The sequence below is a fragment of the Ranitomeya imitator genome, chromosome 3 (assembly GCF_032444005.1).
Source record: "Ranitomeya imitator isolate aRanImi1 chromosome 3, aRanImi1.pri, whole genome shotgun sequence".
Lineage (NCBI taxonomy): Eukaryota > Metazoa > Chordata > Amphibia > Anura > Dendrobatidae > Ranitomeya > Ranitomeya imitator.
Window position 1 is genome coordinate 223,760,379 of NC_091284.1, and position 18,000 is coordinate 223,778,378.

General features: G+C 41.9%; 1 protein-coding gene across 2 annotated transcripts in view; it reads right to left on the reverse strand.

The window, feature by feature from the left end:
• Positions 1-18,000, reverse strand: part of LOC138672006 (vesicle transport protein GOT1A-like) — a 77,592-nt gene that overhangs the window by 39,987 nt on the left and 19,605 nt on the right. The window contains exons 2-3 of one of the 2 annotated variants that reach the window (XM_069760096.1): positions 10,564-10,655; positions 10,297-10,475 (exon numbers count right to left, since the gene is read on the reverse strand). The exons of the other annotated variant lie outside the window; for it this stretch is intronic. Of the exons in view, the coding sequence (XP_069616197.1) occupies positions 10,297-10,475; positions 10,564-10,655 (271 nt within the window). The remainder of the gene's footprint in view (positions 1-10,296; positions 10,476-10,563; positions 10,656-18,000) is intronic. 2 annotated transcript variants of the gene reach the window in all.

Below are 18,000 nucleotides of genomic sequence, written 5' to 3' on the forward strand. Positions count from 1 at the left end.
AGTACCGTTCTGGCATTTTTTCTTTCATTTAATTTGCTGTTCTCTATCAGTAAAGTAAATCTGTCAGTAAGATCAACCCTCCTAAGCCTTCTATATGGGCTTGTGGGTCATAGGAAGGTGAATAAAATGATACCTTGATATCTGCAATCCGATGTCTTGCTCCAGAGCATGTTTTTCTTACCTGTAAATGAGCAGTTAACATCTATGGGCTAGACATGGATCTCCCTGAGAATTTGCCTCTAGAAATTGTTTTAAATGAAAGGGGGCTATACATTGTGAGACATGAAATGAAGGACAGTCTGCTCTCATAATCACACACAGCTCTGCAGTGCGATCAGAGCTGGCAAAGTACAGCAGAAGTGAGTTTTTTTTCATTACAAAAACTTTTGAAATCGCAATCCTCTCACTGTTTCAGCCTCCATCTTGCAGGCAGCTAGTGTGGAGAAAGTGCAGTACAGCAGAGCTGCCAGCTCTGTGAGAGGACAACTGCAAATGTTCTTCTTTTGTTTGCAAAAAGACAAGGTTAAACTCTGCTGTACTGTGCTGATTATAATCAGGCTTAGTTCTACAGCAGAGCTGACAGCACCATGAGAGCACAAGTGCTGTTGCAAATGTTTGTAATGAGACAAAGTTCAGCTCTTCTATACTGTGTTAGCTTGGCTGTGTTGTGTTTCTCATCTTTACAGCTCATTTATATTTAAGAAAAATGTGGATTTCTCTGTTGTAAGACATCACAGATATCATAGTATTTTATTCAACTTCCTATGACCTATATCCCCATGGCACAAGAGGGTTGATCCTACTGACAGATTTCCTTTAATGTCTGTCCAATGTTTGCATTCAACTCCTTACCAGTAGCCATCTTCTACCATTTCCAGCACTCCTCCAGTCCCTCTCTGCCATCTTTTTACCACAGCTCTTTCTTGTCGGATCTCTTCGTGGAATGCCACTTTTCTCTTTTGGCAATTCTATGAAAGCCTCAATGTGAGACTCATAGAAAGGACTTCTGGTCACACAGAGAACAATGGAGTGAGTCATAACTTTAGTCCAGGAGAGGACTTTAGAGGTGCTTGAAATGGCCAAAGTCAGCGACCAGTAAGTATTTGAATGCATTCACATGACACACATTAGTGATAATGGAAAGATAGTGAAAAAAATCTGCAGAATACCTCTTTAAAGGGTTATTCCAATTTTTATAGATCAGTCTTGTTGGATAGTACTTGAAAGAACAAGCACTTTTGCAATTTACGGTCTAATAAAATTTTTAGCTGCTCTTGAAATATTAACACTTTTTCTTTTCTTTTGATTATAGCTCACATAGGATAGGAATAACCGTTTAAGTATTACAGTGTTTACAGTGTTAGTGTGATCTCTTTGGCATGTGCATATCAGTTTTCTCCAGTAATCCTCCATAGTGTCATGAAAAAGATGCTTGCTCTAGGTTCCAAGCAAACCACTCAATCTCTCAATGCCTGAGTGCTGAATGATTCTGCTGAAAGCTGAGATCTGCAACATGGTGAACTGTTTTACCAAATTACAGGGAAGGCGAAACTAGACTTTCTATCCAAAAATCTATTGAATATGGAATCACGTGAAAAATATATATTATCCATGAACATTCCTTTGATGATAGCAATTATAGTAACAATAAGAACACAAAACAAATTGCATAGTAATGCATAGCAGTGCATAGCATAACAAAATGAAATAAAAGTGGCACATGACTAAGTGCTGTACTTACGGTAATATACAATAATAATACATGAAATTATATTTCTCCTGACCGGTTGGTTGTTATTCATACATGTAGAGTGCACATAGAATAGAGACAATTATATAGTGATACCTAAATATTGCACATAGTAAAATCCATACTGTATTGGCAACCATATCAGTGGCATATAATTGTAAAAGCCACATTAATATCATCTAGAATACTAATATCAGTTCCAGTTAATACTGCTAGCATCATAGTAGTGCATATTGGTTGCAGCTATTAGTGAGCCATAGGATTGTCCATCAGCAGCTTCTTGGTATTGCCAGCCAATCAGTAGTGCTTAAAAAAATGGAAGCTGGCGCGTTTCAGGTTGAGCTTTCGGAAAGAATTGGGATTCCAAAACAGTTTTCAATTAATACCATCGGGTTTCTGCACCAGACCAGATCCTTTCTCAAGGTATAAATACCATGGTGCAGTAGAATGCTCATATGGCCCCAGGCTCTGACAATAATATGTCCTCAGATAATAATAATAATAATGCAAACCTCAGAGTAGTAATAACCTCATACTAGTGCTAATTAATGCCATTGCAGCGCCCCAGAGTCCTGGTTGTTGCAGTAATGTTATTCTTCCACCAGGGGGAGTGATGTTCCATCTGAAGGCAATGAAGGAGATCTTCTGTCCAGGTATCACAACCACAAAACACACTTCACACTCCAGTCCGCCAGGGGGAGCCATGCTTCTATCTATTAGGGCACTCCTTACACTTAGGTAAAACTGGTGGGTTGGTTTGGAAGTTAGACAGAAGCTGACTGAAGGGAGAAGGAGATAGTCAGTGAGTCCCGATCGAGTTTGGCAGAGGCTGGTTGGAGTGGGTTCCAGCCAGCTCCAGACTGCGGCCTGTGGAAGACGAAGGTACTGTTGTGAATTCCGTTCTGGAGCTCCCTCCTGTGGTTGCTAATGGTATTTTTGTGAGTTCTGCCCTTGGGCTCCCTCTGGTGGTTTCGAGTGGAACTGCTGCTCCTTTAGGTAGCTGTAGCAGCTGCCTTCACTAATCGCCTTGCCTGGGTTTGTTATTTAAACCTGCTCTGGGCTTTAGTCCATGCCTGCTGTCAATGTTCTTGGTTGGATTTTGTTCTCTCCTTGGAATTCTCATATGGCCAGTCCTTGTCTGCAAAAGATAAGTTTTTGCTAGTTTTTGTTTGTCCATTTGTTTGGACTCTATTGCCTTGCAAGTATGTCTCTTTTTGTCCAGCTTGTCACTATGTCTTATTCAGGCTAGCTGGAAGCTCTGGGAAAGCAGATTTGCCCCTCCACACCGTGAGTCGGTGTGGAGTTCATTTTTGTAAACTCTGCGTGGATTTTGTAGTTTTTTATGCTGACCTCACAGTATCCTTTTCTCTCTGTCTATCTACTTTAGTATTGGCCTCCTTTGCTGAATTCTGATTTCATTTCTGTGTACGTCATTTCCCTCTCCATTCACAGTCAATATTTGTGGGGGGTTATCTTTCCTTTTGGGGGTTTTCTCTGAGGCAAGATAGCTTTCTATTTCCTTCTTTAGGGGTAATTATTTCTTAGGCTGTGAAGAGGTGTCTAGGGAGTCAGGAACATCCCACGGCTATTTCTAGTGTTGTTGTTAGGATTAGGGACTGCGGTCAGTAGAGATACCACCTTCTCAGAGCTCGCTCCATGTTGCGTTTTAGCCACCAGGTCATATCAGTGTGGCCTCTTAACCACCAGGTCATAACAGTACAGCAGGCCGGAAATGAATTAAATGCATCTCAAAAGAAGGAAAAGAAAGTTCTGAACCATTTTTTTTTTCTGTGCTCTGTTCTGTCTTTTTTTTCCTCTTGATATCTGGGTGGTGCTGGATATATGCTCTGGTATGGAGGTTCAGAGTTTGTTTTCTCGTGTGGATCAACTTGCTGCAAGAGTCCAGAGTATCCAAGATTATATTGTCCAGACTCCGGCTCTAGAGCGTAGAATTCCTAATCCTGATTTGTTTTTTGGGGACAGATCCAAGTTTTTGAACTTTAAAAATAGCTGCAAATTGTTTTTTGCTTTGAAACCCCGTTCTTCTGGTGATTCCATTCAGCAAGTAAAAATCATCATATCCTTACTGCGTGGTGATCCTCAAGACTGGGCTTTTGCTCTTGAAACAGGGGATCCGGCATTGTTGAGTGTGGATGCATTTTTTCAAGCGCTCGGATTGTTGTATGACGAACCTAACTCAGTAGAGCATACTGAGAAAACACTGTTGGCCCTGTGTTAGGGTCAAGAAGCGGCAGAGTTATACTGCCAGAAATTTAGAAAATGGTCTGTGCTCACTAAGTGGAATGAAGAGGCTCTGGCTGCTATTTTCAGAAAAGGTCTTCCTGAAACCCTTAAAGATGTTATGGTGGGCTTTCCTACGCCTACCGGTTTGAGCGAATCTATGTCTCTAGCCATTCAGATTGATCGGCGCTTGCGTGAGCGCAAGGTGGTGCACCATATGGCAGTGTCCTCTGAGCAAAGTCCTGACTCTATGCAATGTGATACGATTTTGACTAGAGCAGAAAGACAGAAATGCAGACGTCAGAATGGCCTGTGTTTTTACTGTGGTGATTCTGCTCATGCTCTTTCTGATTGCCCTAAGCGTACTAGGAGGGTTACTGGGTCTGTTACCATTAGTACTGTACAGCCTAAATTTCTCTTGTCTGTTACCCTGATTTGCTCATTGTCGTCCTTCTCTGTTATGGCATTTGTGGATTCTGGCGCTGCCCTGAACTTAATGGACTTAGAATTTGCCAAGCGCTGTGGTTTTTCCTTGGAGCCTTTGCAGAGTCCTATTCCCTTAAGGGGGATTGATGCTACGCCATTGGCCAAGAATAAACCTCAGTATTGGACTCAGTTAACCATGTACATGGCTCCAGCACATCAGGAAAATATTCGCTTTTTGGTGTTGCATAATTTGCATGATGTTGTTGTGCTGGGTTTTCCATGGTTACAGGTACATAACCCAGTGCTGGATTGGAGATCTATGTCTGTAACTGGTTGGGGTTGTCAGGGGATACATAGTGATATTCCTTTGATGTCCATTTCCTCGTCCCCTTCTTCTGAAGTTCCTGAGTTTTTGTCGGATTTCCAGGATGTATTTGATGAGCCCAAGTCCAGTTCTCTGCCTCCTCATAGGGACTGCGATTGTGCCATTAATTTGATTCCTGGCTGTAAGTTCCCTAAGGGCCGACTTTTCAATCTGTCTGTGCCAGAGCATGCCACTATGCGGAGTTATGTAAAGGAGTCCTTGGAGAAGGGGCATATTCGCCCGTCTTCGTCACCATTGGGAGCGGGATTTTTTTTTGTTGCCAAGAAGGATGGCTCCTTGAGACCCTGTATAGATTATCGCCTTCTCAATAAGATCACTGTCAAATTCCAGTACCCTTTACCTTTACTTTCTGATTTGTTTGTTTAAGGGTGCCAGTTGGTTTACTAAATCGACCTTCGAGGGGCGTATAATCTCGTGCGTATTAAACAAGGTGATGAATGGAAAACAGCATTTAATACGCCTGAAGGCCATTTTGAATATCTTGTGATGCCATACGGGCTCTCTAATGCTCCATCGGTATTTCAGTCCTTTATGCATGATATCTTCCGGAATTATCTGGATAAATTCATGATTGTGTATTTGGATGATATTTTGGTTTTCTCCGATGATTGGGAGTCTCATGTGAAGCAGGTTAGGATGGTATTTCAGGTCCTTCGTGCTAATGCGTTGTTTGTGAAGGGGTCTAAGTGCCTCTTTGGAGTTCAGAAGGTTTCTTTTTTGGGTTTCATTTTTTCCCCCTCGGCTATTGAAATGGACCCTGTTAAAGTCCAGGCCATTCATGATTGGACTCAACCTACATCTGTAAAGAGCCTTCAGAAATTTTTGGGCTTTGTCAATTTTTATCGCCGCTTTATTGCTAATTTTTCTAGTGTGGTGAAGCTTCTGACCGATTTGACGAGGAAGGGCGCTGATGTGGTGAATTGGTCCTCTGCGGCTGTTGAGGCCTTTCAGGAGCTTAAACGTCGTTTTACTTCTGCCCCTGTGTTGCGTCAGCCAGATGTTTCTCTCCCTTTTCAGGTTGAGGTTGATGCTTCTGAGATTGGGGCAGGGGCCGTTTTGTCTCAGAGAAATTCTGATGGCTCTTTGATGAAACCGTGTGCTTTCTTCTCCAGAAAGTTTTCGCCTGCTGAGCGTAATTATGATGTCGACAATCGGGAGTTGTTGGCTATGAAGTGGGCATTTGAGGAGTGGCGACATTGGCTTGAGGGAGCCAAGCATCGCGTGGTGGTCTTGACTGATCACAAGAATCTGATTTACCTCGAGTCTGCTAAGCGGTTGAATCCTAGACAGGCTCGGTGGTCTCTGTTTTTCTCACGTTTTGATTTTGTGGTCTCGTATATTCTGGGTTCTAAGAATGTGAAGGCTGATGCCCTTTCTAGGAGTTTTTTGCCTGATTCTCCGGGAGTTCTTGAGCCGCCTGGAATCCTCAAGGAGGGGGTGATTCTTTCTGCCATCTCCCCTGATTTGCGGCGGGTACTTCAGGAGTTTCAGGCTGATAAACCTGACCGCTGTCCTGTGGAGAAATTGTTTGTTCCTGATAGATGGACTAGTAGGGTAATTTCTGAGGTTCATTGTTCGGTGTTGGCTGGTCACCCTGGGATTTTCGGTACCAGAGATTTGGTGGCTAGGTCCTTTTGGTGGCCTTCCTTGTCGCAGGATGTGCGTTCGTTTGTGCAGTCCTGTGGGACCTGTGCTCGGGCTAAGCCTTGCTGTTCCCGTGCCAGCGGGTTGCTTTTGCCTTTGCCTATTCCAGAGAGGCCCTGGACGCATATTTCCATGGATTTTATTTCTGATCTTCCTGTCTCTCAGAAGATGTCTGTCATCTGGGTGGTTTGTGAACGGTTTTCTAAGATGGTCCATTTGGTGCCGTTGCCTAAGTTGCCTTCCTCCTCTGATTTGGTTCCATTATTTTTTCAGCATGTGGTTCGTTTGCATGGTATTCCGGAGAATATTGTGTCTGACAGAGGTTCCCAGTTCGTTTCTAGGTTTTGGCGGTCCTTTTGTGCTAGAATGGGCATTGATTTGTCTTTTTCTTCAGCATTCCATCCTCAGACAAATGGCCAAACGGAGCGAACCAATCAGACCTTGGAAACCTATTTGAGATGCTTCATGTCTGTGGATCAGGATGATTGGGTGACCTTTTTGCCGTTGGACGAGTTTGCCCTTAATAATCGGGCTAGTTCTGCTACCTTGGTTTTGCCTTTCTTTTGTAACTTTGGTTTTCATCCTCGTTTTTCTTCAGGGCAGCTTGAGCCTTCTGACTGTCCTGTTGTGGATTCCGTGGTGGACAGGTTGCAGCAAATTTGGATTCATGTGGTGGACAATTTGACGTTGTCTCAGGAAAAGGCTCAGCGTTTTGCTAACCGTCGTCGGTGTGTTGGTTCCTGGCTTCGTGTTGGTGATTTGGTCTGGTTGTCTTCTCGTCATGTTCCTATGAAGGTTTCTTCCCCTAAGTTCAAGCCTCGCTTTATTGGGCCTTATAAGATTTCTGAAATTATCAATCCAGTGTCTTTTCGTTTGGCCCTTCCAGCTTCCTTTTCCATTCATAATGTGTTCCATAGATCCGTGTTGCGGAGATATGTGGTACCTATGGTTCCCTCCGTTGATCCTCCTGCTCCGGTGTTGGTTGAGGGGGAATTGGAATATGTGGTGGAGAAGATTTTGGATTCTCATTTTTCGAGGCGGAAGCTTCAGTATCTGGTCAAGTGGAAGGGTTATGGCCAGGAGGATAATTCTTGGGTTGTTGACTCCGATGTTCATGCTGCCGATTTGGTTCGTGCTTTCTATTTGGCTCGTCCTGATCGGCCTGGGAGCTCTGTTGAGGGTTCGGTGACCCCTCCTCAAGGGGGGGGTACTGTTGTGAATTCCGTTCTGGAGCTCCCTCCTGTGGTTGCTAATGGTATTTTTGTGAGTTCTGCCCTTGGGCTCCCTCTGGTGGTTTCGAGTGGAACTGCTGCTCCTTTAGGTAGCTGTAGCAGCTGCCTTCACTAATCGCCTTGCCTGGGTTTGTTATTTAAACCTGCTCTGGGCTTTCGTCCATGCCTGCTGTCAATGTTCTTGGTTGGATTTTGTTCTCTCCTTGGAATTCTCATATGGCCAGTTCTTGTCTGCAAAAGATAAGTTTTTGCTAGTTTTTGTTTGTCCATTTGTTTGGACTCTATTGCCTTGCAGATATGTCTCTTTTTGTCCAGCTTGTCACTATGTCTTATTCAGGCTAGCTGGAAGCTCTGGGAAAGCAGATTTGCCCCTCCACACCGTGAGTCGGTGTGGAGTTCATTTTTGTAAACTCTGCGTGGATTTTGTAGTTTTTATACTGACCGCACAGTAGCCTTTTCTCTCTGTCTATCTAGTTTAGTATTGGCCTCCTTTGCTGAATTCTGATTTCATTTCTGTGTACGTCATTTCCCTCTCCATTCACAGTCAATATTTGTGGGGGGCTATCTTTCCTTTTGGAGGTTTTCTCTGAGGCAAGATAGCTTTCTATTTCCTTCTTTAGGGGTAGTTATTTCTTAGGCTGTGAAGAGGTGTCTAGGGAGAGTCAGGAACATCCCACGGCTATTTCTAGTGTTGTTGTTAGGATTAGGGACTGCGGTCAGTAGAGATACCACCTTCTCAGAGCTCGCTCCATGTTGCGTTTTAGCCACCAGGTCATATCAGTGTGGCCTCTTAACCACCAGGTCATAACAGGTACACAGAGCTGCGCCTGCATCCCATGCGGCAGCATCCCAAGAAAGGACACAAAAGGAATTGTGTTGCAGTGAGTGAGCAACGAAGTCATAGCAAAAGGAGAGGAACTGTGAAAGGAGAGGGAAATGACGTACAAAGAAATGAAATCAGAATTCAGCAAAGGAGGCCAATACTAAACTAGATAGACAGAGAGAAAAGGATACTGTGCGGTCAGTATAAAAACTACAAAATCTACGCAGAGTTTGCAAAAATGAACTCCACACCGACTCACGGTGTGGAGGGGCAAATCTGCTTTCCCAGTGCTTCCAGCTAGCCTGAATACCACATAGTGACAAGCTGGACAAAAAGAGACATATTTGCAAAGCAATAGAGTCCAAACAAATGGACAAACAAAAACTAGCAAAAACTTATCTTTTGCAGACAAGGACTGGCCATATGAGAATTCCAAGGAAAGAACTAAATCCAACCAAGAATATTGACAGCAGGCATTGACCAAAGCCCAGAGCAGGTTTTAATAACAAACCCAGGCAAGGCGATTAGTGAAGGCAGCTGCTACAGCTACCTAAAGGAGCAGCAGTTCCACTCGAAATGACCAGAGGGAGCCCAAGGGCAGAACTCACAAAAATACCATTAGCAACCACAGGAGGGAGCTCCAGAATGGAATTCACAACAGGAGACCAGCTAGAAGCAGGCTGCCTCCTTCTGAAGCGCACTACCGGTAGCCAGAACACCGAGGGAGTAAGGATCTCTATGCCGTTACTTCAGAGACTGGCAGGACAGTTGATTCCACGTTGGCTGCCCGACCATATACCCAGGAGGCAGGGTGGCAACTTGTGGAGGCCGGGGCGTCTCTAGGGTCCCTATAAAAAGCCTTAAGCCACCAGTCATACGGGTTTGTCCTATCGGTCAGGGGGACAGAGAGAAGAGACTTAACATCTGAAATAGTTGTGAGGACCTTACCGAGTTGCTCAGGCCTCATTCACCCATCAGCTTTTTCACATAGGAGAAAAGCAGACCAAGTGTCTTCAGTGATTTTTATTCTCTTTAGTGAAAAAAAAACCTTTTCTTCACTTTCTCTCATTTGTCAGTCAGTGAAAAATAGACATCACATGGATGTCATCCCAGTCAGGTCCGATTTTTTCAAGGACCCATAGACTTGCATTGCTGATTTTGATCCGATATTCGGATCAATATTTCTCTGCAAATTTGCATGGACCACTTGGTCCAAGAAAAAAATCTGACATGTGAACAGCCCCAAAGACTGTCATACTGTAGGTACAAGTGCTATCTGTGAAAAAAAACGGATAGCACTTGTATGTAAAAACTGATGTGTGAATGATCCCTTAGTGTTAGTGTTAGTGAAGTTTTGCGGAGAAGCCATCGAGGGCTGGATGGAGAAGAAAAGGGAAGTGAACAACTCCAATCAGAGAAAACATCACTCTTAATTCACACTGGATGTGACTCTACTGTATTCATACATGTGATCTTCAGTATTGTTCCTTATCAGTGTGGTGGTATTATTCAGACACTGGGTGGTGGTAATGTGTCCCCTTTCTTTCAAAAAAGTTTTGAGAGGCAGAAAAGTAGACAAAGGTTGCACATTTTTCGGACTTTTTTCTTGTTTTTTTCATGACTATTTCATTATTGCATGATCTATTCTGATATTCAGATACTACTGACTGCATTCTTTCTTGTAGATCACAATATACAAGCTCAGTAAAGATTAAAAAAATGACCCATGTTGCACCAACGTCTGTGACATCAGTATTGTACATTGTAGGCATACATCATTGAATTGTATATTTACCTAAAAAGACTAATGAAGCCATAGAATTCACATAGCATTCCTATCAGTGGCCATCGGAGAAGGACCAGCAGGGCTCCCCCTAAAAAGAAGGAGCTGCCCCTCAGTTTGTGTCTTTGGAAGAAGAAACTGAAAGTCCGCCTGAGGCCTATGATCAGAGCAAGGCCAAACAGGAACAAAATCTACAAGTTAAACATAGAAAAATAATTTCAAGTGAATTTCTTTAGATTATTGATTTAGACTAATGAACGACCTATAAAAAGTACTTACGTTTCCAAAAGCTAAGAGAACACTGTCAAAATAGAGTAAAATGCCAAATATCAGGAAAAAAATCCCAAACCCTGCAAAACCAGCGCCAAGCTCTGCAAGAGAAGTAAGAAAAAAATGAATGAGGTATCAAACTACTATAAACGTAGACATTTGTAATGTTTACTTCACATAAAATGAAAATCATTGTACCTTTTCCTATAGCTATAATTGTGAATAATAGAGTAATAGAGCTAGTGCAGGGCACAGGCGCGGGATTACGGCGCCACAGCTAGATGTTACAGGTTAGTGTGACGTGCATGGGAGGTGGGTGCTATGATAATGAAGACAGGAGGCAGAGATTTCTTTCAGGCAGCGCATGCCCTGGAGCCTAGAAGAAATCATTAACATAAAACATTATAAATTAACTTCTCAAGATCTAGAACACAACTATGAGGCATACAGGTAGGACTAGTTTTAGGCCAAGTTCACATTAGAGTTTGGCATCCGATAATTTTCTCAACGCCAGCATCGGATGCGATATGCTAATGACCCTCGGCTCCTGCTCTGCTGTGAGTGTCATGCTATTGTGCTTCGTTCCTCTTGCACAGAGTGGATTGGAGCACAGCTGTGGAGTAGACGGAGAAAGCAATTTCTCCATCTCCTCTGCTGCCGGCATCGGCAAGTATCGTACTGCACTCGGGTGATATCCGAGTGCAGTGCGATGTTTCACACACACCCATAGACTTATATGGTGCGTGCGATTCAATTGTCGTGTGAAAATAATCACAGATGTGAGCTGCACCATAGAGCAACATTGGGACGAGTGCAATCCGATTTTTATTATCAGATTGCACTTGTCCATTTGCATTGCAAGTGGGAATGAGCCTTAACCATTCTATTACCTGTATGCCAATAGTAATAGATTAAAAGCGTCCCACAGGGTGACAGCTGCCCTAAAAATGCAAAGATAGATGATTTGATAGGAATAGGACTTGAAATCTAGCTCCACCTATTGGAAACAATGATCCCAAAAGACAATTATCAACCCTTTAACGAGCCTTGCCACATGTCTTAGGTTAAGGAGTTAAACTTTTATTAACTCTAAATGGAGAGAAAGAAAAAAAAAACTATTTTGTTGTTTATTGTGCTGAACAAAAAGGATTACCGTATATATTCTTTAGGTCAGTACTATTAAGGCGATAACAAACGTATATATTTTATTTATGCTTTATTAGTTTTTAGCGCAGTGTACAGTAAAATCACACTGACAGGTTAAAATAGAATAGATATATACACATAGAATAGGTATATATATATATATATATATATATATATATACAGTATATGTCAGTGAGACACCTATATATAAATATTTATATTTAATGCAGCGCTAGATAGCAGAAAAGCCGGTAATTCAATTGCCGGCTTTTGCTATCTCCTTCACAAACCCGACAGGATATGAGACATGGTTTACTTACAGTAAACCATTTCATATCCCTTATTTTATTACACATTCCTGACTACTAATGTAAGAAGTGTCTTTGTGTAAAATTTGGGGGCTCTAGCTGTTAAAATAAAGGATTAAATCACGGAAAAATTGGAGTGGGCTCCCGCGCAATTTTCTCTGCAACAGTGGTAAAGCCAGTGACTGAGGGCAGATATTAATAGCCTAGAGAGGGACCATGGTTATTGCCCCCCCCCCCCCGGCTAAAAACATCTGCCCCCAGCCACCCCAGAAAAGGCACATGTGTAAGATGCACCTATTCTGGCACTTGGCCACTTTCTTCCCACTCCCCTGTAGAGGTGGGATATGGCAGGGGTGTCAAACTGCATTCCTGGAGGGCTGCAAACAGGTCATGTTTTCAGGATTTTCTTGCATTGCACAGGTGATAATTTAATCACCTGCAGAGAATGATTCCAGCACCTTGTGCAATGCTAAGGAAATCTTGAAAACAGGCATGGTTTGAGGCCCTCGAGGAATGCAGTTTGACACCCCTGGGATATGGGGTAATAAAGGATTAATGCCTCATTGCTATTGTAAGGTGACATTAAGTCTGGTTAATAATGGAGAGGTGACAATAAGACACCTATCCATTATTAATCCAATACTAGTAAATGGTTAATAAAACACACACACATTAGGATAAAAGTATTTTAATGAAATAAAGACACATGGTGTTGTAATAGTTTATTATACCTCAATCCAATTGAAGACCCTTTTCACCTGAAATAAAGTTAAAATAAAAAATCGACAATATCCCATACCTTCCGTCGTTCAGTCTTGTCCCACGCTGTAAATCCATCTGAAGGGGTTAAAGATTTTTACAGCCAGGAGCCTGCTAATGCAGCTGTGCATAAAAATCGGACAGCAATACGGATGTCATACAGATGTCATACAGATGTTGCGATAAAAAGTCGCATGACACTCGCATGATTTACCTCCATTTTTTCGGTCCCTAAATCGGACAGTTTTTTTCCTCTCAAGTGGAAAAGAGCCCTTAGTCGGATAATCCTAGGATTGTTTAACTTGTTTTGAAGATGACAGACTTAAAATGGCATCATCAAATGGCTTGTCCCTGTGAGTGACTAATTTTCTGAGGTAAAATAAACTACAGGACTACAATTTTTCTTTTTAAACATTGTGGGTTTTTTATATACATTTGTGTGGATTTATGACATTTTTAAAACAATTCTTGCTTTTAGTGTTTTTTTTTCTGGTTTACCTGATTTACTTGGTGTCTGTGACGTTGCTATGGTTACCTCAGTAACCTCTATTGCTCTGCTGAAGACATTGTGTTCATTTCTATTAATAACACCACTGGAGGTGTTTTTTGGGGTTGCCCCTGGCCATCTGGGGGGTTTTTACCTTTTTTTGATTGAATTTGTACCAGGCACATCATCTTTGAGGGCCCTGTCACGGCCTGTCATAAGTGCTGGTGGTCCGGCATTTTTTCTTTCAGTGACGTCACCGCTAATCGGGCGGTGTGACAGACTACCAAGAAATACCTCCCTTGATCTTCCTTAGGTGTGCCCCTACAAGGGCTTTTCATCCCCTTTAGGCTGTGTTCACACGTTGCGGCAAAATCGCGGCAAAATCGCGGCAAAAACGCATGCGGTTTTCTTGCAGATTTCATGCAGAAAATGTCCGGAATTCTCAGGAATTTTCTGCATGAATTCCTGAACATGTGCACATAGCCTTAGACTACATTTGGACCTGGCACACAGGGGGTGAAGATTCTGTCAGGGACCGCTCCAGGCGCCATCTTACTCCATCTCAGTGACGTCACCATTAATCGGGCGGTATCACAAACTACAAAGGATCACCTTCCTTGGGTTTGCCCCTACCCTACTGGGGGGTTCACCGCTTTTAACTTTGTTTGCACCTGGCACTCTGGGGGTGAAGCTTCTACAACGGACTGCTCCAGGCGCCATCTTCCTCCGCTTCAGTGACGTCATCACTGCCTGTGATATTCTTGTAAGTGCTCAAATTGCTTCAGATCCACTTCAGCAAACTTCCTTTGGGTTGCCCCTTGTGAACCGGGGGGTCTGGGATCTATTTTGCTTCTGTTTTCTTTGGGCACATTGCCCGGGAAGATCCTGTCACGGACCACTGTTTCCAGCTTCTCCTCTGGCGGTGACGTCACCGCTGACTGCGGCCATCTTCTGGAGGCTGCAGAAGATTACAGCTGCTCTGTCTTTGCATAATATTGACTTATTGCTTGCTTGGTTTCATTGAGGGTAGGGAAGGTTCGGGTATTTTTATTGCCTGAAAAGGTCTTTTTTGTCCATTTCCTTTTAGCAGTTACTTTTAAAAAAGTGGGAGTTGGTTCTGATTAATATAATATTAATAATAATAATTATATAAAGCATAAAACAAATTTATATTGTATATTTATATATCTACTTATTTACATATTAGGTCACTTTTACCTGTATCTTATTGGGAGATAACATTTTAAAGTAAGAGGTTGGTAAAATATATAACAAGTTTCTATGTCATAACCTATACAATATCACATTGTGGTGGGACCTTGTCTTACCTTCAATCACTTTTTTATAATACCGTTGGACACCATGAGTCATCTCACTTCTAAATTGCCTATGGGTAAATCATTTGGTTCTTCTAGAGCTCAAAAACATAATAAGGACCCACAGGCTAATCGTGGTTCTTCAAGGGACTCGGTTAATTTGCTGAGTCCAGTTAAGTCTCGTTCTCCTATTGAGAGAGAGCTCTCACAGTCCTCTGTCAAGGCCCTTTCTCATTCTGCATCCACGCCTAAAGCTTTGTTAGCAGAGCTCAGTGTGGAACTTCCCTTTTCACTCATTTCTACTGAGACCATGGACCTCTCTTCCTCTTCAAAGAGGAGTTGGTTGGAACGCAGTCCTCCATTACCAATTCTTCGGAAGAGGACTATACTAATTATTCTCCAAATCCTAGTCCAAAAAAGTCCAAACCAAGGACTGAGAAATCATCTGTGTCTACCCTGTCTTCGTGTACCTTTCATGATGCAACGTCGCTTGAGGCGTGTATGGATACTCTGGTTGATAAACAAAGCACCAGATTGCGTCTTGATATGGACAACCAGACGAAAATATTTCAGGAGACTCTCGAGTTTTTCACTTCTCGGTTGGATAACCATGAAGTCAGACTGGGAGAATTGGAAAAGGCACATGCACTGTCCCTAAAGGAACAGTCTGACTCTAAGTCAGAGATTCGTCAGTTGAAGCTTAAGTTGGCAGATCTAGAGGACAGATCCCGTCGTAACAACATTAAAATTAGAGGTATATCTGAAGATATCTCGCCCATTAAGCTCCCTGAGTTTGTTAAGGGGATTTGTAGGAGGATGATTCCCAATCTTTCGGATACAGATCTCATTATAGATCGTATCCATCATCTTCCTAAGCCTCCTTCTGTCCCTAAATACCTCCATAGAGATGTTATCAAAATTCACTTTTATCATATTAAAGAGAAAATACAAAGCCTGGTCAAAATTAAAGGAGGATTCTCGGAACCCTATCACCATCTTAAGTTGTTTGCTGACCTGTCTAAAGTGACTATTGAGGGTCAGAGGCACTTTAGATCACTCACCTCCATGATGAGAGAGAAAGGCCTTCCTTACAAGTGGGGTTTTCCTCTGATGCTCATCTTTAATTATAGGGTGAAAAATGCAGTTTTTCTTACACCTGAGGAGGGTCTCCTATTTTTGAAATCCCACAGTGTTATTTCTTCCGTTCCTGCATCTACTTCCACAGGTCCAGGCCATGTCACTTGAGCTCAGTTTGTCATTTTTTGATTTGCGTACCTGGGTTTTCTAATATTGTATAATATTGTGCTTCTATTATTCATTTGTTCAATCTTAAATATTTGTTATTGGTACTAATGAGGGTCTCCTTGGCCTTGCGCTGCACGGACTTTTCCCCCGGTACAAGAAGGAGAGCCATTTTCTTGGTTTCCCTCTAATGCTCTAGTACTGTAAAGTTTAAAGTTTGTACTTTTCTTTGTCTATTTAGTCTTGGTAGTGATTTCTTTTTCTTGGTACTTTCCAGCCAGTGATTGCCTACTAACGCCATTTTTTTTCTTTTTTTCTCTCATGGTGCTTACTTTGGTTACCTATAATGTTAAGGGGTCTTAATAGCCCGAATAGACATTTTTCCTTACAGAGGGAAATTAATAAATCTGTTGCGGATGTGGTGTGCCTGCAAGAGACTAAATTTAAGATACATAATCATCCTGCATTTGCCCTAAAACATTACCCACATGTTTTTGAAGCCTCGGGTCCCTCTAAAGGGGCAGGCATTATGACCCTAATCAGAGACTCCTTGTCATTTGAACTATTGGAGGAATTGGTTGATGTGAATGGTCATTTTCATGTCCTTGTTTGCAAGTTAAATTCCCAAATTCACACAATTGTAAATATTTATGCTAATAAGGGTCAAACTAAATTTTTAGATAAGTTGCTGAAAAAAATTGAACCACTTAAAAAAGGCATTCTTTTACTTTTAGAAGACTTTAATTTGGTCCCTGATGCCTCATCCTCAAATAGGCTTTACTTCCCCTCCTTAAATAATTGGCTTTTTACTCACAAACTTTTTGACATCTTTAGATGTTTAAACTCCACTTCAAGGGAATACACATATTTTTCTGACTCCCATTTGTCAGCTTCTCACATTGATCTGATATTATCAGATGTGTTCTCCCTCCCTAGATTTTCCTCTGTATCCATTGGTAATTAATCCATTTCAGATCATGCCCCTGTCATTGCCAAATTGATTGAAGGTCACTCTATCAATAATCAACCATTGTGGAAGTGTAATGCTTCTATTTTTCAAAATCCTACATACCATGAGGAAATTTCTAGATCTCAAACCTTTATTTTCTGAGAATGTGCATGACCCTTCCAAGCCATTCCTCCAGTGAAACGCGCACAAGGCGGTTCTACGTGGCGCTCTCATTCATATTTACTCCCGTATTAAAAAATTTAACCGCCAAAAGATTAAACGTTTACAAGCCTTGATTAAAGAGAAGGAGTTGGAGCTGGCATTGGCCAATAGCCCCACCCCTTGTTCCAAAACTTTGACTGATTTATCCCATCTTAGGATTGAATTGAGGGCCACAATTTTTTAATTTTATGACTCTGCGGTCAAACAATCAAAAATCAATCACTAATATATGTCCCTTAACAAGCCCACTCGTTTTATGTTTAATAGAATTAAAAAGGTTAAAATACGTAACCGAATCGACAAGATCATTTCTCCTAAGGGCATTTCTCTCACCCACCCACAGGACATTGCAAATGAATTTGCACAATATTTCAATCAATTGTATAATTTGCGGTCTGATCTCTCTCTTCCCATTCCAGGTGCGAGATCTATTGATGACTTTTTGTCTTCTGTCAATCTTCCACAACTTGATTCCATGGATGCAGACTTTTTGGCTGCTCCTTTTACTGCAGAAGAGATTAGTGACACAATAAAACCATCAGGTCCTGATGGTTATAGCAATAATTATTATAAATCATTCCGTGAAATTCTTGTCCCCCATTTAGTTCAAATTTTCAATGCCGCTGCGTCCATTGGTTCTTTCCCTAGGGAAAATTTGGATGCCACAATTACACTTATTCCCAAGCCTTACATTAGTCCTGATCAAATATTTAATTACCGGCCCATTTCATTATTTAATACTGATCTCAAAATTTATTCCAAAGTCTTAGCTAACCGCCTTAACCTTATTTTGCCCAAATGAATTTCCACGGACCAGATTGGATTTATCGAGCACCGGCAATCCATCGAAGGTACCAGGAGGCTGATAAATATTATTAAATTAATTAATTCCCGAAAAATTAACTCCACTTTAATTTCCCTTGATGCAGAGTAAGCGTTTGATTGCTTAAACTGGACTTTTCTCAAATGTTCCCTACAAAAATTTGGCTTTGATTTGGACTTTATAAATAAAATTAT